At 51.8% G+C, this 25,071-nt stretch overlaps 10 protein-coding genes across 10 annotated transcripts; 5 read left to right on the forward strand and 5 right to left on the reverse strand.

Moving 5' to 3' along the window:
• The first annotated feature begins 92 nt into the window (after positions 1 to 92).
• On the forward strand, positions 93 to 749 carry BU25DRAFT_407913 (uncharacterized protein). The gene has a single exon (XM_033705676.1). The coding sequence runs from the start codon at positions 232 to 234 to the stop codon at positions 673 to 675; it is 444 nt and encodes a 147-aa protein (XP_033564811.1). The 5' UTR covers positions 93 to 231; the 3' UTR covers positions 676 to 749.
• A 373-nt stretch (positions 750 to 1,122) lies between these two features.
• Positions 1,123 to 1,662, forward strand: BU25DRAFT_418983 (Dehydroquinate synthase-like protein; the record flags this gene model as incomplete). The annotated part of the gene is made up of 1 exon (XM_033707910.1): positions 1,123 to 1,662. One exon carries the CDS (start codon positions 1,123 to 1,125, stop codon positions 1,660 to 1,662), a length of 540 nt encoding a protein of 179 aa, XP_033564812.1.
• Positions 1,663 to 3,883: 2,221 nt separating this feature from the next.
• Positions 3,884 to 5,152, reverse strand: BU25DRAFT_446260 (NAD(P)-binding protein; the record flags this gene model as incomplete). The annotated part of the gene is made up of 2 exons (XM_033709476.1): positions 3,884 to 4,601; positions 4,639 to 5,152. The coding sequence occupies 2 exons, from the start codon at positions 5,150 to 5,152 to the stop codon at positions 4,033 to 4,035; spliced, it is 1,083 nt and encodes a 360-aa protein (XP_033564813.1). The 3' UTR covers positions 3,884 to 4,032.
• A 420-nt stretch (positions 5,153 to 5,572) lies between these two features.
• On the forward strand, positions 5,573 to 8,379 carry BU25DRAFT_446261 (uncharacterized protein; the record flags this gene model as incomplete). The annotated part of the gene is made up of 5 exons (XM_033709477.1): positions 5,573 to 5,584; positions 5,740 to 5,870; positions 6,263 to 6,291; positions 6,356 to 6,544; positions 6,677 to 8,379. 5 exons carry the CDS (start codon positions 5,573 to 5,575, stop codon positions 8,275 to 8,277), a joined length of 1,962 nt encoding a protein of 653 aa, XP_033564814.1. The 3' UTR covers positions 8,278 to 8,379.
• On the reverse strand, positions 8,292 to 10,379 carry BU25DRAFT_429071 (uncharacterized protein; the record flags this gene model as incomplete). The annotated part of the gene is made up of 4 exons (XM_033708539.1): positions 8,292 to 9,200; positions 9,253 to 9,527; positions 9,584 to 10,089; positions 10,264 to 10,379. The coding sequence occupies 4 exons, from the start codon at positions 10,377 to 10,379 to the stop codon at positions 8,292 to 8,294; spliced, it is 1,806 nt and encodes a 601-aa protein (XP_033564815.1).
• Positions 10,380 to 10,615: 236 nt separating this feature from the next.
• Positions 10,616 to 12,492, reverse strand: BU25DRAFT_446262 (benzoate 4-monooxygenase cytochrome P450; the record flags this gene model as incomplete). The annotated part of the gene is made up of 2 exons (XM_033709478.1): positions 10,616 to 12,282; positions 12,387 to 12,492. 2 exons carry the CDS (start codon positions 12,490 to 12,492, stop codon positions 10,793 to 10,795), a joined length of 1,596 nt encoding a protein of 531 aa, XP_033564816.1. The 3' UTR covers positions 10,616 to 10,792.
• A 185-nt stretch (positions 12,493 to 12,677) lies between these two features.
• On the forward strand, positions 12,678 to 15,163 carry BU25DRAFT_243937 (cytochrome P450 reductase 2). Its single transcript, XM_033701553.1, has one exon. The coding sequence runs from the start codon at positions 12,997 to 12,999 to the stop codon at positions 15,130 to 15,132; it is 2,136 nt and encodes a 711-aa protein (XP_033564817.1). The 5' UTR covers positions 12,678 to 12,996; the 3' UTR covers positions 15,133 to 15,163.
• A 1,109-nt stretch (positions 15,164 to 16,272) lies between these two features.
• BU25DRAFT_334729 (putative transporter) lies at positions 16,273 to 18,008 on the forward strand (the record flags this gene model as incomplete). The annotated part of the gene is made up of 3 exons (XM_033702546.1): positions 16,273 to 16,462; positions 16,513 to 16,861; positions 16,916 to 18,008. The coding sequence occupies 3 exons, from the start codon at positions 16,273 to 16,275 to the stop codon at positions 18,006 to 18,008; spliced, it is 1,632 nt and encodes a 543-aa protein (XP_033564818.1).
• A 4,274-nt stretch (positions 18,009 to 22,282) lies between these two features.
• Positions 22,283 to 23,971, reverse strand: BU25DRAFT_455721 (uncharacterized protein; the record flags this gene model as incomplete). Its single annotated transcript, XM_033709955.1, has 1 exon — positions 22,283 to 23,971. One exon carries the CDS (start codon positions 23,969 to 23,971, stop codon positions 22,283 to 22,285), a length of 1,689 nt encoding a protein of 562 aa, XP_033564819.1.
• Positions 23,972 to 24,641: 670 nt separating this feature from the next.
• On the reverse strand, positions 24,642 to 25,005 carry BU25DRAFT_455722 (Sm-like ribonucleoprotein; the record flags this gene model as incomplete). Its single annotated transcript, XM_033709956.1, has 3 exons — positions 24,642 to 24,670; positions 24,719 to 24,832; positions 24,888 to 25,005. The coding sequence occupies 3 exons, from the start codon at positions 25,003 to 25,005 to the stop codon at positions 24,642 to 24,644; spliced, it is 261 nt and encodes an 86-aa protein (XP_033564820.1).
• Between the last annotated feature and the right edge of the window lie 66 nt (positions 25,006 to 25,071).

Consider the following 25,071-nt stretch of genomic DNA (forward strand, 5'->3'; position numbering starts at 1 on the left):
GAGTTTCCAGAGCTTGGACCCGGCGCTAGTGCGGAGCGTGGGCGGAGGTTTGATTGTGATCCATGAATGCACTTGAGCTTCGACCGTCCGTCATCACAATCCCAAAATCTCCAATCCGAAGCTCGAGAATATCAAGTCATCGTCGCCAAGCTTTACACTTTGTAGACAGGACATCCATTTTCAATTCAAAGCGGCGACACGCAAGAGCCGGCCCTATACACACAATCAAACATGAACACCACCAGAGCAACACAATTGCTTCGCCTCAGCGCGACCCGCCAAACTCTCACACGGACAACACGGCGGAACCTATCAATCGAGCCCCAGACGCCCCCACCGCAACCACCCAAAGAGCCCTCCAAAGTCGGCGCCTTCTACAAATCCTTCTCCGCACCCATCCTAAAATGCTTCCTCGGCGCGCTCTTCACATACCAACTGGCGTACTTTGGGTGGATGAAGCTTGAGACAATAGAGGAGGCGCACGAAAAGAAGAGCGAAATCAAGGGTCTGCAGGAGGAGTTGGCAGGCGCGATAAATAGCAAGAGGAGGGAAGCTGAAGGGATGGTAGATAGGGTTGGGGAGAAGGTTGGAGAGGTCAAGGACAAAATGCTTGAAGGAACAGAGGGTGTAGGTGTTGCTGGGAGGGTGAAGAAGGGCGGGTGGTGGCCTTGGTGAGCAGACTGAAGCAGTCTTGTTGAAGAGAGGAGACGTGTGGATTGTAAGATGTGCGTGTACGGTATGAATATGACACATTGGTGATACTCAGATTAAGAATGGAGGTAAACATCCTGTTTGAAGACCCCAGCACTCAGCTACTCCAGCTGAACCCCCCCCCCCCCCGTCACCCTCGTCTACGACAGTTTAATCGGTTAGAACGCATTGGCGCCCAGAGGTGGCTAATGCTATGTAAGACGAAGAGTGGACTCCAAATGTGGGCTTGCACGATGGGAACTTTCAAAATTTCGATCGAACCTCGAAAAGCAACCTCTTTTGCAAACATGGCTGAAGTCGAGACATACGAAGCAGCCTCCACGTCATCGCCGGGTACTAACTTGGCCGGTATCCCAGTGGCGCATCTTGACTTACCAGGGCCCTTTATATCGTACGGCCTGCCTTACCACCATGCCATTTGCGAAACATGTTCAGCAGACCTACAATGCTTCGAAAATATTCGTTATTGCATCCGGATCTCTAAGCCAGAGTACAGATAAGCTGGACCTCCTTGTAAATGCACTAGGCAAAGACAAGATCGTCGGCGTCCAGAAAGGCATGGCATCGCACTCACCATGGTCCGAGATCCTCTCCGTCACAAACCCAGCGAGATCAAAGGACGCAGACTGCATCGTCACCCTCGGCGCTGGCAGCTTGACAGACGCAGCAAAACTCAGAACCCCCTCACAGCTCGCCACCAACGTCCTCGGCAGCCCAAATCCGCCAGCAACCATCACCCGCCCGACTATCCCTCTAATCACCATGCCCACCACACTCTCATGCGGCGAGTACTTCGCACTCGCCAGCGGCATCAATGACGCCACCCAGCTGAAAATCGGCTTCGTGCACTCTGGCATGGGTCTCAATCTCGTAATCCTTGATCCATCGCTATGTCTCACGACACCAGTTTATCACTGGCTGTCCACCGGTGTTCGAAGCTTCCTTGCGTAATAGTCCCTCCAATAGAACTAGATGCACGGCTAACACCAGTCGTCGTACGCATAACCCCAGCTTCGTCAGTGTCCGTTGGAATAACCGTATCGAAGTTTGGTCCTCGCAGCTTTGCAGTAAATCTATGTAGGGCAGCAGAGTTTGATTTTTCGTAGCCACCGTACAGCTCCTCGCCACATTGATTCTGATAGGTCAGACTCCTCCAGAAAAGATACAGAAGGTTCAGGTACTCTCTTGAGGCAACGTGATTGGAAACATCATAGGTTAATTATGCGCAGATATCTGCTAGACGACACTGACATACGAATAGCAACTATTATGGCCTTGGAAGGCATATCCAGACTTTGAGTCCGACTGAGCTGGTGACATTCCTGAAGGTAGCTTCTCCGCCCTATCCCCTGGGTTTCACCGACCCAGTCATGTCTTCCTCGCATCCCAGATCGTGTGGGCGATAGCCATCCCTGTCATCAAATTCTCGATCTTGATGCAGTACCTACGAATTTTCGGGGTTATGGCATACATGAGGATCTGTGTGTGGGTCCTCATTGCCGTAAGCTCGGTTTGGGACATCTTGGTCGTAGTCGTCCTGTTGACAAGATGTCAATTGTTGGCCTACAACTGGGGCCAGTCTTTGGATGGTCGCTGCATTGATGAAACGCTGTTATACAAGATTGGAACTGCTATTAATGTTGTGGAGACTTTTTGATCTTGATCTTGCCCATGCCGGCGATCTGGTCATTCAACGTACCACTCAGTAAGAAGTTACAAGTCGTCGCGGTGTTTGTGGTTGCTTCGATGTACGAGCACCACCCTTATCGCAGCGTACAAAATACCACTAACACCGGACAGGAGTTGTGCTTTCAGCACGGTACGGTTTGACTCATTCTTTCAGATCAAAGGGATCGAACCAACCTATAAGACTCCGCAAGATCCCCTGACTACTTTGACTAACTTTCTTAGACGAACTGGCCATTTCGTGTATCTGGTCTGCTGTCGAACTCTGCCTCGGAATCGTAGCAGGTTCTCTCACTACTACAGGTCCGTTCAACGAAATCCTAAAGGAGAAGTTCCGGCACTCGTTGTCACAGTCATCAACCCTGGTACCGAGGAGCGAAATGTGCCTCACTTCCAATTCTACAAAGGGTGCGCGCAGATTGGGCAGCACAGAGGATGTCGCCTTGGGTCGCGTCACCTCGCCAACAAAGGAGCACTTCGGCTTCTAGACTCAACAACTCACACTTGGGTGTGAAAGTCTTCGAGAGGAGGTTTTTGATTTGGGGCTATGCTCCATGTGTATCCTAATAGCGTCAGATACTACATCTCATCGTAACATCCTCCACGGCTCTCGGACTAAAAACTGGAGTAGTGTATCGCCTCGGCTCAGCATAACCATGTGGTCGGCGTCACAGTTTGTGGCTTCGCCTGCGCAGGCGCAGAAAGTTGCAGCTGAAGCTGTGTTGGTAGAAGCCGATTTTGTTGGAAAACCAGATAGTGACATTTGGCTTCCTCGTGCCCTGTAAAGCGGATCTCAGCATCCCAATTTGCTGCAGGCTGTGGGCGCCTGCGTTCATTACAGAATTATGCATCTTTGTCACTCAAGCTATTGAACAGACTTGCAAGCGTATTGACGCAATTGAGGCGCTCGCCCCTGGATGTCGAAGAAAGGTAGTGAGCCGGTAGTGAAACCCCGAAGAAAGATGCCTGCGCAGATGAACGCAAAACCGATCGCACCACCAGATTGTCCAGCGTCAATCCTGCTATTTCGCGTGAGACCCTCGACTGCAGCACCTCCAATAAATCTGTCATACCGTCAGTCTGGGTTGAAATTCTTATTCGCTGAAGACCCTACCCGCCTATAGAGTGTGCAGCTACAACAAATTCGCGGCCTCTTGACACCAAAGGCTCGATGTAGCCACGAACAGCAAGGACATCATTGTCAAGACGATATCCGCGGACGAACCATGTCCTGTGCTGCGAAGCTCTGCAACAACGATTTCCAGCCCCCGCTCTTGCAGCTTTGTGACAAGTTGGTCCAAGACGCCTGTTCCGCTACACCAGAAACCGGGGACAATCACAATGACAGGCGATTATTTCTCCATTCTGCAGTGACGGTCAGTCGAGAAACCATATTGCTGGGTTCCGCACTCTTGGAAATGTGAAGAGGTACTTATTGGGTGCGACGTGTGCATAAGACCTAGCCTTGAGCTACATTGTTCGTGCTGCAGTGATATGGAGAACGGCCGAACCGAGCTGACCATTACCTGAATACGGCAGCAACGATGTGAGCAATCAATGCCCTAGAATTGTGCGTTCTATCTGCATGCTTTTGCTCTCAACAATCTTCTACCCTTCCTCTAGAAATATCAAGCCTTACAAGTTCGACTTCTCAGTCCGCTTCCCACTCTCATCAAACTTGATCTGCTTCCCACTGATCAGCGCCTCCTGCAACCAAGCACCAATTTGCACAGCCTTCACCGCATTGTTGAACTCCAACGGCACCGGTGTGTTATCGAGGCAAGCCTTGGTGAACTCATTCGCCTCACTTACAAACCCCTGCTCAAACCTTCCCCAGTAATCAAGCGGCACCTCGCGCGTAACACCACCACTGTGGTAGTAGTTTACTAAGTTCTTCTGGGGGTTCAGGTTGACGGTGAGCTTGCCCTTTGTGCCGATAATCTCGGTCACGTCCTCCTGCCCGTGCGGCATCATGCGTGACGCGTAGTAGTGCGCGATGCGGCCGTCCCAGAACTCGATGATGCCGACGGCGTTGTCGTAGTCGTTGTATTTCTTGAGGCCGGGCTGGACAGCGACGACGCCGTAGGCGGAGATCGATTTGGGGACTACGGAGGAGCCGAAGTACCACAGTGTGAGGTCGATATCATGGACGGACATGTCAACGAAGACACCGCCGGACCAGGCGGCGTAGGCGACGAAGAAGCCTGGTGTTTGTTAGCTGGGTGTTCCTTGCAACTGAACGTGTGGTGAATGTCCCTGATGGGTCGTGCTTGTCGCACGTCTGTGAGCGCAGGATAGTCGGGCGACCGATCTTGCCGGCCTCAATCTTCTCTGCTACATCGCGGTAACTGGCGTCAAATCTCCTGGAGAAGCCACACATGACTTTCAGGTGAGGCTTCTTTGCTGCATGATCGACAACGTCCTGGCAGACCTTCACAGTTGTCGAGAGTGGTTTCTCGCATAGCACGTGCAAGTTCTTATCCATTGCCTGGATAGACTCCTCAGCGTGGACAGATGTTGCTGTACCGATGCAGACAGCCTCCAGGCCCGGGTGTTCCAGCATCTTCTTGTAGTCGCTGTACAGCGTGACGCCGAAGGGCTCAAGGTGTACCTTAGCCCATTCAAGTTCCTTGGGCTCTGGCGAGAAAGCAGCGACAAGCTCAGCGCGGGGAACACTGTTGAGGAAGTTAAGGGCGTGGCGAGCGCCCATGCGGCCAAGGCCTGCAACTGCGACTTGGAGCTTGTGTAGTGCCATTGTGATGTGAAGTACGAAGAAAGCGAAAGAGCGAAAAACTATGGTGGCAGGGTTTCGTGAAAAGGAGACAAGAAATGATGGAGGGAATCGTGTAGAGCCATTCCATTTATATTTTCTGTGCGCTGGGCTATAGAGCTTTCTGCGTTGCTCGGAGGAGGTTTTTGCAACCTCGCGATGCCCTGAACCATATCTTCTTATTGGCGAATGGATTCCTCATGAGGACAGATTGACAGCGATTGCGGGGCGCGGGGTTGTTATGGAGGATATTGTTGAGAAGCACGCGGGCACAGCAGGTGAGAACTTCTATATGTTACAGGCGGCGGTTGGCGAAGATATACTCGGAGGAGGTTTTCGTAACCTCGGAGGAGGTTTTTGCACGTAGGAGAGTTAGTCAAATATGCGGATCCATAGTCGAACGTCATGCGTCGCGTCGTGCGTTGCGGGTCACTGCAGGTCAGGGGCAAAGTTTCCCGAGTTTAACCGAAAGGTGCAGATGTGAGGTCGTCGAAGGGTGAAAGGGTTCAACCGCTTCAGACCACATGTGGCAGTTTTGAAGTCTAGTAGTCGTCCCTACACCATGCTTCCAGCACGTTGCAACCGAAAATGTCGCTGAAACATGGCACTTGAGGCTCAAAAGGCTGAAGAAACACCCATCAGCCTCTCCGGGTCGCCCAGATAGGCATAGATTGAAGCGTAACCAAACGATATTCACTGGGCAGTGCGTGCCGTCTTGCCATGCTGGGAGCAACGCCAAAACATTCCTCAAACCAGCATCCGATCGCTTGCATCCATCGGCGTCTCTCCGCCTCCCCCACGCCCACATCCACATCTTGGCGTCTGCGGCTCCAGGAAAGTCTGGGGCAAGTTGCGGGGTAAAGAAGTCGGGCCTGTCGCATCGAGTCTGAACAAAACGGGAGTCATTTTCCGGCTTCGAATCTGGCAATTTTGTCAATCCTCACTCCACCGGCTTGCCGTGCTCAGATCGCCTTCCACAATTATCACAGAATAGATGAAATGCGACAACGTAGTGGATGGTTCGTCACTCCCTTCCAAGAACCGCGAGTAAGGTTCTGTTTTATGTATGACGTAGTACTGAACATCTGCGTACAGTAAGGCATGCCGGGAACGTCACATCAAATGTAAGGCGCAACACTGTGGGACGAACGTGTGCATATCGACCGTGCTAAGTCTCTTGTCATATAGGCGTTAAGCTGCGCGATACCGACAAGTGCAAGTACTGCACTGAACGGAAGAGACCCTGTATCAGGGGTAATGCTCTCCGCTTTCGGCCTGTCAAGACCGTAAAGTTCAATGCCGGCGAGGACATTGGCTCTGCTGAGCAGAGCCTAGAGTTTGGTGCTGGCCAGACATGGGTCGACATACCCAGGTCATGTAAGTTGAATTCGTCTCTTTCTCAGAGGCACATGCCGATCTGCAATAAATGAGAATTCGCATATCCCGAGTAGGCAGGTAGACTGAGCTGACCGGTTTTGTTGATAGTACATTTCTTTGCACCGAACACAGATGGTGACGATGAGGTGGGGCCTGTTGAAGCGGAAGCGGAAGCCCAAGTCGAAGCCGAACCAGAGATCGCCTCAGATGAGTCGAGTGGCAACCAAAGGAATCCAGGAACTAACGATAACACATTCGATCAGGGTGCCTTTTCGACAGAGTTGGCCTTGACTTATAACGATCAGTCCCCGTTCTCGAGCATCTCTGTATCTGTCCTTAGCGAAAACGATGGCCTGCCTTCCATCCACGATGTACTGAGCCGGACGGTCACCCTGGACAACATCCCACCGGTCGACAGTTACCAGGCGCCACACCTCGGGAGGAACGACTCGCTGTCCGACGTCTTGCAAAAGACAAGTGCCTGGCACAACAGTCCTGGATCGAACCCTCGGGCATCATCCTCACCACATGTCTTCAAGAAGAGTCCCCTTGATTCCATCCAAAACATTTCGCCCTATAACTCCACAACCTTTCCCCAAAGTCCATCTTCGTCCTTGGCACCGAAGTGGCCGGTAAACAATGCATATGAAGCGCGGCTTTTCCATCATTACATCATACACTGTACAAGTTGGATAGATGTATGTGACCCACGCTGTCACTTCGCGAAGGAGGTACCGAAGCGTGCAGCGCATTTCCCCGTCATCTTGCACGGTATCCTTGGCTTAGCAGCTCGACATCTTTGGTTGATGGGCAAAGAGCTAGAAGACCACTCGCAGCCGTACGTTGACCAATGCCTGAATGCGCTCATTGTAGCATTGGAAGATCCTCTTGCGCACTGGGACGAAAACTTCCTCGTGGCTGTGATTCTTCTTCGATTGCATGAAGAGATGGGTGACGCAGACGAGCAGTGCCATCACTTCGGTACAGCGCGAATATTGAATAGTATCTCGTCTTTCGCGGCGGATGGCGGTCTTCGGGAGTCTGCAAGTTGGGTGTCGCTTCGTCAACACATTTATGTGTCTCTCACATCGCAGCAGCCCCTCAACTTGAGCCTCGACAACTACCGCCACTCATCAGTTTTCCGAGAGTTTGATGACGAGGCCTGGACAAATCGAGTCATCTTTCTGTTCGGCACGATCCTACAGACTATATTCGAAGAGAGTGGCGAGGCCAACACCAATAGCATTACTAAGGAGAAGTGGACGGAACTGCACGCTGAGGTCGATGAGTGGGAACGTACAAAGCCTTGGACCTTCACTGCCCTTCACATCGAGCCTAATGCTGGGGAAAAGCACAGTGGCTCTTGGCCTCAACTCCCCTGCGCACAGGGTGTTGTTGCTGTAGGCTTGCAGTACTACCACCTGTGCAAGATAATCCTTACCATATACTCCCCTAACGCGTCGCTGGTCGGGCTGGCGGGAGTACGCGCACGGAAGGCAACGGATGCGTCGATACGAAAGCATATACGTATAACGATCGGTTATGGTATCAGCAATGAGCATTGCGGCAATGCTATGTTCCAGGGTAGCCATATATTGAGCGCATGCGGTGCGTATATTGTCGACCCACTCGAGCAGGAAGCTTGTGTAGAATATTTGAAAGGCTTGCAGAGTCGGATAGGATGGAGGACCGACAAGGTCATTGCGGATTTGAGAGAGCAATGGTCTGCTTGAGCAATTAATCGTACTCAGACAATCGCAAAATGGTGGCTCGCAAAGTATTCTTGGCTGACGCTCCGTATGTCGACTCTTCGTTTGCCTTCGTCTTGTCGTCGAATCACTTCCTCGAGAAGGTCGCCAGTAGCTTTTGCGTTTGAAGCAATGTTCTCAAGACCCCTGATGGACTCGAGGATCCAGCGTCGTTCCTCCAGACTTTCTTCTTCAGCCGCCCAAATCATGAGAGGCCATAACAAGTTTACTGGGAGTGATTCGTCAGTCTGCGCCATGAGGTGTGAAAGACGTTTGATGTTCGCGATGGCCGTAGTAACATCTTTCGTCTTCGGATATTGTACATACGCCACTCGGTGTAGGTGTATGAACGACGCATAGTAATTTGCGAGGTAGGTGCGAAAGCTTCGTGTAAGCGCCACAGCTAGGTTCTGCGCAAGGTGTTTCTCGGTCAGGTTGCCCGCGACTGCATGATCCATGAGGGCCGGTCGCTGTCCGTATAGTGCATGCAAATCCTTCGAAATTTGCGCAGCCAAGGCCATCACTTCGGTCTCGTCCTGTACTGTCCCACGACTTCGGTGCCAAGGGTCAATCCTAGTGATTCGTCCCACGAACGACTGTACCTTTTGATAGAAAACAATACCGGGGTGGTATAAGACATCAAAGAGTATCTCCTCAATCTCAGTGTCCTGGGTCTCAGGTTCTGAAGCAGGATTGGCGGCAGGCGAAGCATCGAATAACGTCTCATCGGTATCTATGAGGAACAGCCCTTCGCCTCCATTGGTAGACACGGCACGTGCGTCGAGCAGCCGTAGCCAAGAGATCAGGCGCCTTTCTGGCACAGTGAAACTCATTTTGTTAGCGCTTTGTATAAGCGTATAGGCTTCGCGTAGATTGGCATGTGCTCTAGGGAGGGTCTCTGTGAGCAACTGAAGCCGTTGTCAGTGATGTTATCCCCGTGAAAAGAAAGGCGCGTCTTACATCAGTGTAGGTAAGAAGGAAAAGAGACGCTAGGACATGCTTGAGCCCGCTTTTGGGCGTTTCGCTGCCCTCGGCTTTTCGTCTCTTTGCAAGGGCACTTGAGAGCTGTCTGGCAGCAGTGTCGTATAATGGTCTCCAGTCAGTTTTCACAGCTTCGCCACCTAGTCCGCTTCGCTGCATTTGCATGGCTGCGAAAGCCATAATCGCACTCCGAACCACAGGAGCTTCTGCGGCCATAGTTCCGAAGAAAGCACGCGTGGATGCCCATTTTGGACCTGATCATAGCGTTAGCATCATTACTTGAATACCTCAACCAAGTAGATGAACGCACCAATCTCCACCGGTGTCAGGATAGGCGGCATAAGCATTTGCAGGAACGTATTGACAAGAAGATCGCCATCAACTGCTCCGTTTTGGGTGCCTTCATGTGAGAAGGGAGATGTCGAGGCTGGATCTAGTTGCTGTCCGGCACGCTCTGCCCCTGCCTGGAAGCTTGTTCGAGGCGTCGATGGGGCAGGTGCTACGAGTGGACCAGATGGCTGATGACCAAGCGGTAACTGATAGTTAGGCTGGGGGACGGTGTCCAAGTGTGAGGTGGCTGCTGCTATCGTAGGATCCGTGGGCCAGGAATTAGGACTGAGAAGCATTGCCTCATCCCAGGCACCAAAACCGAGAGGCCCAGAGAAGTCAAAGAAGGCATTGCCATTCATTCCAAATCCCTCCATGGATGCCACATTGGAGTTGTATATGTGCTGGGAAGTCGGCTGAGGTGTAGCAACAGCGAGTGATTGTGTCGATAGAATGCTGCTGCTACGTGCTGGTACAGGTCGATTCCATCTATTGTAACTATAAGAAAATACCGCTATCAAAGAACCAGAGGTCTTAGACATACGAACAGTCAAGATTGAGTCTTTCACAATGGCCACACCGAGGCCTTCGCTCGTTACAGCGAACCTTTCTTCTCCTTCACAATAGTCAGCGCAGCCTGACACACAGCCATGGATCATTCACCTGCACGCATTGCAGCCGTTTTTGGATCTTGCAGGTCGAGGCGCAGATGGAGGCTGCTCTGAAGCAGGCCCTGCGGGTGTTGCGGGCTGCTGTTGCTCCTGTACAGGCTGTGACATGCGATTTGTATGTTCTGACAGCTACTGGAGAGTGAAATGGAAGAATCTCAACTGTCAGATGTCCGCAGGCTGCTGTTGCCCTTTTATGGGCTGTGGCATGCGTTTTACTGTTCTGACAGCTGCTGAGGAGCAAATTCAGAGGTTGTTTAGATTTCAAATGTTGTGATCGGAGCTCGGAGTTTTCGGTTCGTGTCAAAAGATGGGATAAATTGCGGGGACCAATAAGCCTCCGTGGGGCTAGCGTCTGGGCTCTCATCATGCGCGTACGCACAGCTTTCACGAACAGTCGCAACTCGATGTTGAAGTCCTAAAGATTCATTGATCCATCTCAACACGTGTCCTGCAGAAATGCTGAGCAGAAAATGCGATTGCGACAAGGAAACGCTAAACAAGACATAGAGAGCGCCTTCCGGCTAGCTGCTCAACGCTGATTTTCTCTCCCTCCTCCAGACCTTCACCGGCATCTCACCCAAGATCCAGTTCATCGTCTCCAACCGCTCGATGTCCCAGTCTGGAGTCTTCAATGCGAAATCGTACCTCCGCAGGAGACTTGCCAACACAACGCTCTGTTCGAGGTACGAGATGTTGCGGCCGATGCAGCCACGTGCGCCAGCCGAGAAAGAAAGGAAGTAAGGTTGCAAGGCCTTGCCCTCCTCACCTAGCCATCGCTCCGGAACGTACTGATCAGCTTGCGGGAAGACAGACTCCTGTCTGTGCGCGACATGGGCTGACATTGCGACGGATACGCCGCCAGGGATATAGTCGCCAAGGATGTTTGCACCGTCCGCGGGTGTCTCGCGGGGAAGGCCATGAGGTGTGGGTGTGAAGAGTCGGAGCGATTCGTCGAGACAGGCGCGCAGGTATGGTAGATGCTTGACGGTATCGTAGGCGATAACCCCGGTCTCATCGATATCCTCATTGTCCTGGAGCGCGGCGTCAATCTCCTCCCTCAGCTTCTTCATGCATCCGGGATGCTTTATCAACTGCAATGTTGCGTTCGCGATGGCAATAGCGGTTGTTGCTGAGCCGGCATTCATCATAATGCTGACTTCGGCGACAATCTCACCCCACTCGAGGTTGTTTGGCGATCCGTTCTTGTCCTCCATCAGGGCCTGGAAGAAGTCATCGGACTTCTCACCGGCACGGTATCGTTGCAGACGTCGGTACGCCAATTCGTTTGGAATACCGTCCCACTCCTTGGCATAGTTGTCCATGCGGCGGTAAAATGGGAGGACGTTGACGACCTTGTTGATGATCAAGTACCACTGGTAGGGCCAGATCAGAAGGGATTGCTTGCGAGCAGTCTGGTAAAGAGCAGGTCGAAGGTCACACTGATATGTGGTGCCGTCAGTCTTGCGTCCGGTCACCATACTGGTTCCTTGATCGAGGAACCCGAGCTTCTCAGAAAGTCCAATGTCGGCGATGGCATCAAGGGTGAAAAGATTGGTCCACTTGCGGTAGTCGAGGTTAAAATCTTCGGGCTTGGGAAGTGCACCGCGGGCCAGGGGCGCAGTGCAGCATGTGTCGATGTGCTTGATCAGCCTTTGTGTCTTGTCGGCAACCTTGTGTTCCCAACCCTCGAGGTTCTTGATCGCATATGCGGAGCTGAGTGTCTTGCGCTTGCGAGCGTGGTCATGCTTGTCGACAACATCGGCAAGATGGTAGTGGGATCCGGCGGTGATCACATAAGCGCCGTCCTTGGTGCAAAGTGTGTTGTGACCGTAAATATCCTTGATTGCACGGAGGTCGCCATACGACAGTGAGTTGGGCCCAGTTCGAAGCACTGGATGCTTGCGGTGCAGCTTCTCAAGGTAGGTAGACCGTGCGCCGGTGTGGGCAAGAACCATGAAAGGAACGTTGGAAATTCCAGCAAGAGGATGAAAATTGGGGTATCGACGAAGACCTGCTCGGATCAGCAAAAAGCTCTGAGAGCACGTGGAGTTACCTGTATCCCGCAATTGTATGCCAGTATATGGCATGTGCGGATTGAGGGTAGGGAGCACTGACCATTAACATCGCGGAAGTAAACAACAACTGGGTATACGACGAAATAGAAGAAAATGCAGGCGCCTAGCGCAGCAGCGTAGGGACTTGAGAGGATCGAAGTCGACATGGTGGAAGGCTCAAGTTGGAGCAGTGTACTTTGCTGAGTTCAGAGCACTTGATCGATATCGACTCCAAAGAAGACCGACAAACCCTTAAGTGCTTCATGAATCCCTTCTGGTACCGGTTGTTGAAATGGAACGAAGTGAACCATGTTTTCGACAAAGGAATTGTTCGGAGAAATTTACTAGATCGAACACGACTTGCAGTGCGGATGATGTGCAGGTCCGCAGTGCAAATGCGGGGTGGACGTGGGGTAAGTGCTAGAGTCGGGGCTAATGTGGACCAAGGTTTCGCACGTTAGGTTAGGGTCTGCAAGCACGAACACGACGTGGAAGTCTCGTAGGTAATGTCTTTGACAGGAGTGGAGAATACGTCAGAGTTGGAAGTTCTCCCCATCCGGTGTCCGAGGGACATCTCAGGGTCCTTCAGCCTCAAAGCTGTCACAAAAAAAAGTTCAAGTATGAACTCTACGGCCTTGTGAACTCTACTATACACTCTTTTGCTGTCCATCATGGAGTCTCTCAGCTTTCCGGTCGACTTGTCAGATTTACAGACAAAGTTGAACCCACTATTTCAGTCAATCCTTGCATTGCCAGCAGTTCAAAGTGCCAAGCCGTCAAGCACTGCTGATGGTGTTGCCGTTCTTCTTTTACTCCTTTCTGCTCTCGGCTACCTCACACATGGCCGAGTTTGGGACAGGCCAGATCCCCACCATGGCATCTGGTTCGAAAGGCCGCAGTTAGCAGACGGCGCATCAAGCGGCAGAGTGGCTGCCACTCGAGATGTTGCCCAGAAGCTCACTGAGGGTGACTACCACTGCGTCATTTTTTGGGGCTCTCAATCTGGCACCTCAGAACGGTTTGCAGAGACACTTGGACGCGAATGTCTGTCACACTTTGGTATCAGCGCACTTGTGGCGGACATTTCAGACTACGATTCCGAGAGCATTTCCAAAATTCAGTCGAAACACCTCGCCATCTTCATTCTCAGCACATACGGAGAGGGTGATCCCAGTGACAACACAGCTGGACTGTGGGACTGGATCAAGCAGGTGAAGGACAAGAAGACTAGGGTAGAGAACTTGCGATACCTTGCGTTCGGTCTCGGAAACAGCAACTACAAGTACTACAACCGTGTACTTGACGTTGTTGCCGACGCGCTCGACAATGCTGGAGCCAACGCTCTCATGCCCCGGCAGAAGGCGGATGATGCCAACGGTGGCACAGAAGAGGATTTCCAAGTGTGGAAGGACGATCTTTTTGCCCTATTCCGCAAGCTTGGCTTCGAGCAGAAGACCGTGGAGTACCAGCCAACGATTGAGCTCACCTTCAGCGGCGAGACAAACAGCGAGGACTCGAATCCTGCGACATCGCTGATCCACCAGCAAACCTCGACACAATCCGCCATCGTACCATTGACCATCAAGAGCGCTCATGAGTTGTTCGCTGCGGGAGACCGAAACTGCATACACATGGAGCTTGACCTCGGGAACCAGGACATCGTGTACAAGACTGGAGACCACATCGGTATTTGGCCATGCAACCCAGAGGAGGAGATCAAGAGGCTGTTGAATGTACTCGGAGCGCAAGCAAGGATGCACGAGTACTTTAGCGTCAAGAGTGACAACGACTCGGTTAAGCCAAAAGTCCCGTCGCTAACGACTCTTGAAGCAGCATTCCGCTATCACCTCGAGATCTGTGCCCCGGTTGCGCGCAAGACGGTGCAGGAGATCGCTCAGTTCGCACCAACGCCCGAGGCCAAGGCAAAACTTCTCGAGATTGGACAGAACCGCGAACGCTATGAGCAACTTACCTCAAACACACACATCACACTCGCTCGACTCTTGCAACTCGCCAGTCCAACCGAGCAGTGGACATCACTGCCCCTGGCTTTTGTCATCGAGAATCTGTTGCCACTGCAGCCGCGTTACTACTCCATCTCATCCAGCTCCGTTATCGCTCCTCGTCGCATCGCTATTACTGCCCTGGTCGTCAACAAGACTATCGGTGACAAATCGACATCGACAATCCACGGCCTGACCTCGAACTATCTCCTCTCCGCTTCTGATGTTACATCCAACGCCACTGTCCCCACACCATCGTATCAGCGAATGAATCAGGGCCAGAGACTGCAAGGCTCCAAGGTTCTAGCCCATGTGCGCAAATCAAAGTTCAAGCTACCGATCACATCCTCAACACCACTCGTTCTCATTAGTGCAGGCACTGGCTTTGCGCCCTTCCGCGCTTTCCTGCAAGAACGTACGAAGCTCCATGTGATCGGCAAGCCTGTTGGCAAGATTCTCCTCTTCTTTGGCTGCCGCAACAAGGACGACTTCATCTACCAAGAAGAGCTAAACAAGATCCAGGGCGAGCTTGGATACAAGCTCAAGATTGTCACTGCGTTCTCAAGAGATGGACCGAAGACCTACGTGCAAGATCGCGTTGGCGAATATGCTGCTGAAGTTCTGGAGCTTCTAGATGCTGGCGCGAACATGTACATTTGCGGTAAGGCAAGCATGGCGCGAGAGGTCGACATGAAGATGGAAGACGCCGTAAGCAAGGCGAAGAGTCTTGGTGAGACTGAAGTCAAGGCATGGGCTGACAGTCTGAAGAAGAGAGGAAAGTGGAAAGCTGACGTTTGGGGTTGATTGCTTATTGTGTCAGGACAAATAGACTTTAATGAACTTGTCTCTCGTTCAACATCGTCATATACACGCATATTGAGGCCCGTGACCCAAGGCATTCGTACACAGTGACGCTATCATGTACTGAGGTGGGGTGACAGTCATTGTGGCACACTGATGGAATCCTCTGGATATGCTCATTTTGGCCTAGGTCTCCGTACCCACTCAGTCACTGACTCTCAACATCGATATTCAAGTTTGAGGCTCAACGAGGCTCAACGAGGCTCAAATGACATCTACGTCACATCAATCCACAATTCAGCCGCACGATCCTTCTATGCTCGAAACGATGGGATTCGGGTTGTGCCGGCTTGACGATGTTGTCCTGCTGTGGGTCGTGTACCTGGTGTTCGGTGTTGCGCAGGCTGGAGTTTGGGTCATGTGCCGAACCGTGTGCCATTGACGTCACCTCTGAGGCATTTGAGACTGCCAACATCCACGCTGCCTTGAAACGTTGCATTCCAACATGGTAAACCCGCGGACGTAAGGGGAGACCTTCCTCGCTTTCAGACATAGTTACCAATTCCGTACACCCTGGCATTCATGATCGTTTCGCGCTCTTTGCAGGCCGCCCGGTCCAATCACGCTTCGGCCGTTGTCCGTCTCGACAAGCCATCCTCGCTTCAGCCAATGCAGCGCCGCACAATTACGCGCAGCATGTGAAGCCTGAGGCTCTCGGCTGGTCGCATGGCAAAGACAAATCATACCAATGTAAATCCCAACAGCATTCTGCAGGTCTCTGCTCGCGTCAGGGCCAGGCCCACCCCCGCGCCACAGCCCCCGGATTCGCTTGTCTGCATCGGACCGATGATGTTGAATCTGGGGAAGTCGTCGGCGCTGGCACGCGAGTTGTGTGCCCACAGACCACGTGGGCCTAACGTAGCAACTCCTGAAGTGTCATAGTGTAGGATGGGGTGGTGGTCATCCCGCGGGTGGCCCCGACAGGCTTTACAAGCTTGGGACTCCAGGAAGCATAAGTACGACAGTGATCTCCGCATTGGTGTTTGGTTCATCACCGGGTCTCACTGAACTGGACAACGACAACACCTTCTCACTCCTCAACACCAAGTCTTCTATCAACGACTACCTCGCCACATCTTCACAATGGCTTACGAAAACTCCCTCGACGAGAAGAAGGACCTCAAGTTTGACAACCACACAGACAAGATTGAGGATATCTCTGAGTCAGAACACGCACAGCACCTCGCTGAGCTCTCGAGTATCGAGGCTACAGCGGCATCAAAGGCTGCTTGGTTGATTTCCATCACTGTCTCACTGGGAGGATTGCTCTTCGGTAGGACTGACATGTCACGTCACCCCTGATCGCCTCACTGACAACATCAGGTTACGACACTGGATACATTTCCTCCGTCCTTGTCACCATCGGCACATCCCTTGGCCATGAGCTTACCTCTTCTGAGCAGGAGCTTGTCACTTCGCTCACATCTGGTGGTGCCCTCGTTGGCGCTGTCATCGCTGGTTTGATCGCTGACAAGCATGGTCGCAAGACGCCTATCTGGCTCGCTTGCATTGTCTTCGTCATTGGAACTGTTCTGCAAACCGCCGCATACCACCTTCCCCAGTTCGCCGTTGGCCGCTTTGTCGTTGGTCTTGGTGTTGGCAGCGCAGCCATGGTGGTTCCTCTTTACATCTCCGAGTTAGCCCCTGCGAAGTACCGCGGCCGTATGATTGCGTGAGTTTTCCTCCATAGTTTGGAACAGTTGGAACTGGAACTAACGAAAATCAGATTCAACAACATGTCCGTCACGTTCGGTCAGTTCATCGCCTCTGGAATTGGTGCTGGGTTTGCGCAAGTCGGTGGGGAGGGCTCACAGGCATGGAGGGCCACAGTTGGCATCGGTGCCGCACCCGCCATCTTGCTCGCCGGTCTTCTCTTCATGTGCCCTGAGTCTCCTCGTCAGCTTGTCGCACACGGAAAGGTCGATGAGGCCAGCGTTGTTCTCACACGCATCTACCCTACCTCGACCGAGGAGCAGCGCCGTGCAAAGATCCACTCGATTGAGATGAGCATTGCAGAGGCTACTCAGACAATGGTTGACGACTCCGTCTTCAAGACATTGGCACGCATCTTCACCACCGCCGCCACCTTCCGCGCCGTGTTCACCGCCTGCACCATCATGGCCATCTCCCAGCTCAGCGGTTTCAACACACTTATGTACTACAGCGCCACCCTCTTCAAGATCGTCGGATTCAACAACGCCACCGCTGTTGCCATCACCGTCTCAGCCACCAACTTCATCTTCTCGCTCGTCAACCTGATCATCGTCGACAGGTTCGGTCGCCGCAAGATTCTTCTCGTCACCATTTTCGGCATGTCTGTTTGCTTGGTCGTCGCCGCCGTCTCGTTTGCCTACATCCCGATCGATCTTCATACCCTCGAGGTCCAGAGCGACGAGATCGGCTGGCCGGGAATGCTCCTCATCGCCGTCATCATCATCTTCGTCGGTTTCTACAGCTCCGGAGTTGCCACCGTTGCCTGGATCGGAACTGAGCTCATTCCAATGGAAGTCCGTGCTGTTGGCACCATGCTCAACACCGTAACATGCTGGTCCACCAACATCATCATCGCATCCACCTTCCTCACCATGATGAAGGGTATCACTCCATCTGGCGCCTTCGGTTTCTACGCCGGAATCTGCTTCGTCGGCTGGCTGTTCGTCATCTTTTGCTTCCCCGAGGTCAAGGGCATGCCGCTCGAGAACATCCGCCAGGTCTTTGAGCACGGCTTTGGCGTCCGCTATGCGCGCAAGTGGCAGAAGGAGAACAAGCAGTTTGCAAAGATCAATGCTGCGAACCAGGGCCCTGTTATGGGCCACTAGATGCGCGAAACGTTTAGAGTGGAGATAGAGGAGGTTTGAAGGGCACATGTTGAGCATGGTAGCTTTGTATATATTTGTTTCTATGCTTTGTATGGTCCGATAGCGGAGGATCTTTTATGACTGTTACGATTAGATACCAGAATATCAATATTCACATCATTATCTGAAGCATCAACTCTTACGTTCTGTGCGTAGCTTTTTGGCGCGGACATAGCAACGAAGGTCCGAACAGAACCGTACTAACATCTCCCAACCTTCATAGAGTTAGGAAAGCGCCTTCGGCTTAGCTGCCTAATATCCCCACTGCGTAACGAGAACCACGCCGTAACGAGATGACTTTACTATTTAGACGACCGTAGTCTTTCCTACACGAGTCTTTGGAATTGTAGCTGGTGAAGTGCTATTCTTTAGCAATTCCGTACCTACCCTTGCCTACGCACACATGTTGCTAGACCTGCAGCTATTGGAGCTTTGCAATGGTAGTCTTGAGAATGTCAGAAATGTTTTCAAATTTTGAAGGTATTACACCTTCAATGTTTGTGCTTCCGGGAGTTTCGCCGACCAGTATGAGGGGTCTCACAACCCCCTGTTACTTTAGCGCATGTTAGTGCGCATTAGCGGCTGTGTATTTTACTGTATTTGATACAAGACTTTCACGTGCCTTGTGGCGCGAGAATGGTCTTTGTTTGGTTTGCTCGGTTTGTCTGGTTTGTTCAAGTTGGTTTGCCCAGTCTTAAAATAGCAACGTGTTCTGGCTCCATCGTCTGCACTGCCCTGTCCTGGGACTCGCTGCCTCCCGCTCTCTCCCTACCACATCACATCCCTCAGTGGGCTGACCATGGATAAGGAGAGTCGAGCTTTGACCAAAGCACTCCCTGAGGGCATACCTGACACCCTCACGGCTCGAGCAGCACATTTCAACGTGGCTCTTTCTACCCTCGGTCATCGTACTCAAACGAGAATCCAGGGACGCCAAAGCCCAAAAACAGCGGTACCTCACCCTGTACAAAGCGAACGCCGTCGTCGAGTTTTTGTTACAACAGAAGGCCTTTGGAACACCTGTGCAAATGAAGCATGTAGCTGCAATAGCATTCAGTGCCACTCGCAATTGGCCCCTGGCGGACAGGCCACTCAAGCCTCCTGGCCCAAACTGGGCAAAGGCGTTTGAAAAGCACTGTCAGGCCTGGCTGGTGATATAGTACTGTTCCGGCTAGAGCTCACCATTAGAGTGAGCCGTGATACCTTTTGGCTTGCTTGGCTCAGTGGGCCGGACCTGAGTCTTGACAAGCACCATCCAGAGCTCATAGCAAAGAAGAACAGGCTGCAGGATTGGGACCAACATAACATTTATACTAAGGTTGAGTATTGGTTTGAAGTGATTGGAAATGAATTACAAAACCCAGCTATATGTTACGATCAAAGGGCAACCCGCAACAACACTGAACAAACAGGACTATGCAACAATACGAGAGGAACTGAGGAACTGTAGTATCAATCAATCCAAGCAAGTAGTGTCAGCCCTGGCTGATGATATAGTACTGTTCCGGCTAGAGCTCACCATTAGAGTGAGCCGTGATACCTTTTGGCTTGCTTGGCTCAGTGGGCTGGACCTGAGTCTTGACAAGTAGACATGCTGCCCTTATGGCATCGTGTTCAACCTCGTCAGTCAACTTTGTTATTAGAATCTCACTTGCTCTTGAGCCAGACAGTATACTCTGTACTACTCATTGCAACCAGTCATCATGGTCTTTGACTAGACGACTACCTGACTATTACGAAGGCTACTACTGCCTCGCCTGGATAGTCTACCCTTGACCACCCAAGCCTGTTACAATCAAAGGGCAACCCGCAACAACACTGAACAAACAGGACTACGCAACAATACAAGAGAAGCCGAGGAACTGTAGTATTGATCGACCCAAGCAGTGGGCCGCGTTGGCAACACTCGGCACAAGCAGTATACTCGGTATGATCGGTATACTTGGCACGGTCAGTATACTCAACACAAGCAGTATACCCAGTACAATTGGTATACTTGTGTTGAAGTTGTACTTTAAGCAAAGCTTGTAAGTACTATTCGATTGGTTCTTGAGGATGAGCTCGGGTTCTGGAACAGTAGGGGTAAGTCGCCTGGGTGAAACACCTAACGACGGCTTGGGGTAACGATGAGTAGTACAGGCAATCTGTCTAGCTCGAAGGTTGATTGAGATCCGATGATAAACTTAATTGACAAGGTTGAACACAAACCATAAGGGTTGTGTTCCTACATGCTATATACTAAACGTGTCTACGTGGTGATCTGTCTGCTCTGTGTCTGACAGCGCAGTGAGAGCAGTGGGAGCATTCATGCAGAGTGCTCTGCGTGCTCTGTTGCTGTACGTTGGATTGTGAGATCAGTGAGAGCATATATGCAGTCTGACAGCCAGCCTTGTTTCCATCTCAGCTTAACCGAGACTTGCCGCTGCTCTGTTGTTGCCTACGTTAGCGTGAGAGCGATCCTTGTCAGTGCTACCTAGTGTACCACTGATCGTAACACCCAGGTCTAGTACTACGGTCATCCCAAGTAACTGGACGACCCTGTACTCCTCCACCCACCCAGGCCTCAGCAGCTGCCTCAGAGTCAATATTTACTACTCCTCGGAGCTCGCAGGCTCTATACAAGGCCCAGCAGCAGCTATTGTTGTCGGAATCTCTCTCACGAAGCACGCGGATAGTGCTTGGCAAGGCAGGCAAAGCTATTGCAGCAGCGAACACTAGAGCAGCCCAACTAGAAGCTGAGAATCAACAGCTGGAATATCAACTAGATCATCACAAGATTACCCGTACAAGAAAGCGAGTTCAAGTTAATCCAAATGAGCGATTCAGCAACGTTGAGGCTATACAAGCTGCCATCAACCGAGCAGCAGCTCTACAGGCTCAACAAGCAGCTTCTTCAGCAGAGAGAGCAGCTCATACAGTCGCAACAGCTACAGCAACTCTTGCTTTTGACTCTATGTGTACACAGTGGCAAATATAATCATCGTTGTTGAGAAAATCGTGACTCTATACTGTATGGCTGCTTTGGGTGGGTGGCCGGAAACTATATGTGGCCGGAAACTATATGTGGCCGGAAACTATATGGCCGAGCTTAGCCACAGGCTAAACTTGTGAGCAGTGTGGCTTGTTACAAGCAAATTATTACGTGAGACGTATCAACGGTGTTTCGGAACGGTGGGCTAGCGAGCGTGGCAGTAAGGCTGAAAGGGCTGATCTTACAATATTGTGACTACTACAGGTAATGCAAGTTGAGTAGTAGACCTGGAGGGGAAGTGTTCTGCCGTGCTATCGGATAAGGCCTTCGGAAAATCAGGGGTGGAGGCGACGACAACATCGGTAATTTTCCCGTAGCGACTGTTAAGAGGCTAAGGAAGACCCGTTGCATTGCACTCATGTACTGTCATACAAGCACACAGACACAGAAAGGGTTTATCCTGCTTACTAGTCTAAGTACCTATGATTTTTCTCGTTACAGGGTGGTTCTCGTTACGTAGTGGGGGATATTAGATAGCATCTGCAATGCAGAATGGTGGCGGTTGTGTAGATATGGATAGAAGACTCGTCAAATCACTGAGGACTTCCAGAGTATGGTCCAGAGCCTCGAATCACACCACGACGACCTTCAGTGTCATTCAAGGCGCAAAGACCTCAATACATTGCAGAATTTTGAATTCCATATTGTGGAATGATTGAAGTGTTGAGCATTAGTCCACTGACTATCTCCTCACCCCACCATGACAGCGATGCACTCCAAGCACACAGAAGCTACCCTTGCCACCTCTACCCTTGCCACCTCTACCCATGCCGAATCAACCGGCGCCTTGTATCCATGCAACGCGAACAAAATGCCGCAAAAAATTCAAACGCCGACAAATGCAATTATTGTCCCAGAGTGGTATAAAACGCCAAGCAAATGCAAATTCAAATGCCAAATCCACCTCAGAGCCTCACTTCCGCGTGCGTGCTCATTAGGCCGTCCCAAACAGAAGGAGATGTACCGGGTGGGTTAGGGCGTCCACTCCTGCACAGCTCCACTTCTGCAAGAACCCACTTCCAAAGAGTCCTCGACTCGAGATGACCGCACGTAGACATCTTTCCCCTTCCTGACTGTTGGGCAACAGTGGATACCAGTCAATATCCGCCGCTGCAACGCAACGAGGCCAGGCTTCACCCACACTGCTACACTGTGACCATTTCCTCAGCACAGACAATCCACTCCTTCACTCCACACATCCCGTTCAAATGATGAGCCCACCCTGGAACGGATACACATCCCCCGTCAACGCACCAAAGCAATGCCCTGGATGATACCTTAGCCTCGCAGCGCGCCCATACTCATCATCCTCATTCTTCCTTGACACTTCAACATCTGACGTGGGCGCGGGCGCTGCTTCCCTAAATCTTGCGTGCTGAGCCGCATGAGCATCCCAAGCCTGCTGCTCCGTGACTTCCTCACCCACTTGATCCAACCGCTCATTGCTTCCCACCTTCGCGAACGGTAGGTGCTCAGTTGTGGGGTTCTTCGCATACCACTTCGCCCACACCGTCTCATCGCGGTCCAGCAGCTGGGCATCGGAGTTCTGCCGGCGTACTGATAAGATGGGGCTAGTTGATGATGATCCCGAAGGAAATCCCAGCTGGACTTCTGCGGGTGGAAAGATGTCTGGTGCTACGAAGTGGGTACCTGTGTACTTGTGCTCCTTTGCTGGCTCGATGAAGGGAGCGTTGAGATGCTCATCGATGGGGCGGTATGGGCGGCGGATAGCGAGGATTGGAGGAGAGAGGGGGAGGTTCTTGCGGAGGGTGGGTTTGCGAGGTGTACCGCCAAAGTGCACTATGGCTCGTCGGTGTGGCGTAGGGGGACGGAGGAAGCTGGAGGAAGTCGTGGACGTAGCTGATTGATGCTCAGCAGCTTTTTGAGATCGTAGACTCGGCTGAGGTGGGTTCGAAGAGGTCGCCGCTGATTCATATTGCTCTTGAACCGGCTGAGGTGAGTTGGAAGAGGTCGAAGCCGATTGATGCTGGGCTTTGGTCGACCCAGGTGTGGCTGGTAACTCCTCGCTGATTGTTGGACACTGACGGCGGCCGACAAAGAGAGTGACCACTCGTTGTAAGAACGTTGGTCGAGCCTTCTGAGGTTGAAGAGGAACTATGAATGACCTTACTACGGGCCTGATGTAGTTACTGAGTGATTCTGGAGACTCGATTAGAAGAGATGCCGGAGGATCATCATCATCCTTGATGGCGCAAGACTCTGCAGCTGAGGAAGCGTAAGCTTGAGATTGCTGTGCTGGCTCCACATGGTCATCAACTGGTACAACGGCCTCTACTGCTGTTGCCAGCAGAGATGCTGGAGGACCTTCAGGGCGTTCAACAGCGCGCGTAGCTGTTGCCGCAGGAGAGGCGTCATGAGCTTGCATTACTTGCTCAAGACGGTCATTGATCGGTGCGTATATTGCCGTTGTTGCCAAGAGTGATGCTGAGGGACTGTTGTCTGCGTCATCTTCGTCCACAACAGCATGGGGGTTAGTCGCCTTGAGGTGGTCGCGAACCGGCCTATATATAGGCGCAAGCTCCAAGAACGATGCTGGAGGGTTGTCGTCTTCTTCCTGCAGTCGCTCAATATGCTGGCATGTCAGTGAGGCCGGTGATTCGGCTGCCTCTTTTCGCGCCGTGTACGCCTTCGCTGCTGCCAGTAAAGAGCTCAGATTGCTGCGCAACAGGTTACCAAACTTGTTGGTCGATGGAACCCGCTTCTTCGCAAACACTGGCCCGTCGTTGACTACGTCCTCAACCAATGTCAAGTCCGATGCGCCGCCAAAAACAGTTCGCGTAGACTTGCGCTGCGCTTTCTCGCCATCATCCTGCCTAACCTTCTTCTTGTGGCCTTGGAACCGGATGCGCGACTTGGCTTTGTTGATTGGCATGGTGGAGCTGTCAGGAGGCCGCAAGCGTAGAAAGAAAGAGACTGGAGAGGTACGGAAGGTCGTTATGCAGGCGCTGCTTTAGCGAATGATTTGAGGGCTGTAGTTGACTGCGCTGATGACGTGTAGTAGAGAAGATTGTTATTGTGTGTTTGATTGTGGGAAAGGAGACAGTGAACGGATGTGGGAAATTGGAGAAAAGGACAAATGATGGATGAGCACACGCGAGGAAAGGGGACGCGTTACAACGCGAAGAGTAAGTGAAGGAACGAGGAAATTGACGCAGCCATCGTGACCAATCTTCCAGGCGACAAGAACGTCTGGCGTGTAGGTGAAGATGCGGTGAAAGTGCCAGACACTGTGTGCACATCATGAAACGATACTGGCGACGACAAGAAGATTGCTGAAGAAGTGGACGTAGGGACAAGAAGAAGCCCGTTATGAAATCCAGCAGTACAGTGTCAACCTACTCCAAATCAATCATGCCCTGCTCTTATACGACCTGACAGCTGGTGGACCAAACGTGTGCCAGATTGTAGTCTGGCAAATACCAAGTGGCAATCACCTGTTGCGAACGGTCAATGAGACTTTGTTCATTGATGATGCGGATGTGGTATCTTCATGATGTCGTCACTGAAAAGCCAGAATGCTTGGATGCTCCTATTTATCCTCTTCATGCGTTGTCCGCGCAGATGTATGTGACTGCACAATGTCAGCTTCAAGGTAACATTACCAGGTCTGTTTGCATACCGTTGTTGCCTCGTACAAACGCATCACCCCAGTTGCGGGTGACACGGCCTTCCGAAACCTCCTTGCACCGCTCGAGAGCAATGTTCATGTAGCCATCGACAGATTGAAGATCACCTAAAGAGTGGTTAACTTGATGTGTGGTTCTCGATCACGTGCTGATGTAACGTACCCTTGTACACAATGCCAGAGTTCAACTTGACGGTGACGGGAGCGCCGATAATCTCACTCAAGAAGCCACTGGGATCTCTTGAGTCGCCGTTGCTCTCTGGTGCTGGGCTCTGGGACATGGTTGCTGAGTGTGACGTTTCAGGAAAGAGTTTTCTGTATAGAGGGTCAGATCCTGGTTCATAAAA

Source organism: Macroventuria anomochaeta (genome assembly GCF_010093625.1).
Source record: "Macroventuria anomochaeta strain CBS 525.71 unplaced genomic scaffold BU25scaffold_6, whole genome shotgun sequence".
In the NCBI taxonomy this organism is placed as follows: domain Eukaryota; kingdom Fungi; phylum Ascomycota; class Dothideomycetes; order Pleosporales; family Didymellaceae; genus Macroventuria; species Macroventuria anomochaeta.

What these genes read in the sequence shown, in the direction of transcription:
- BU25DRAFT_243937 (XM_033701553.1), top strand. Translation starts at nt 12,997, where the DNA reads ATGGAGTCTCTCAGCTTTCCGGTCGACTTGTCAGATTTACAGACAAAG.
- BU25DRAFT_407913 (XM_033705676.1), top strand. Translation starts at nt 232, where the DNA reads ATGAACACCACCAGAGCAACACAATTGCTTCGCCTCAGCGCGACCCGC.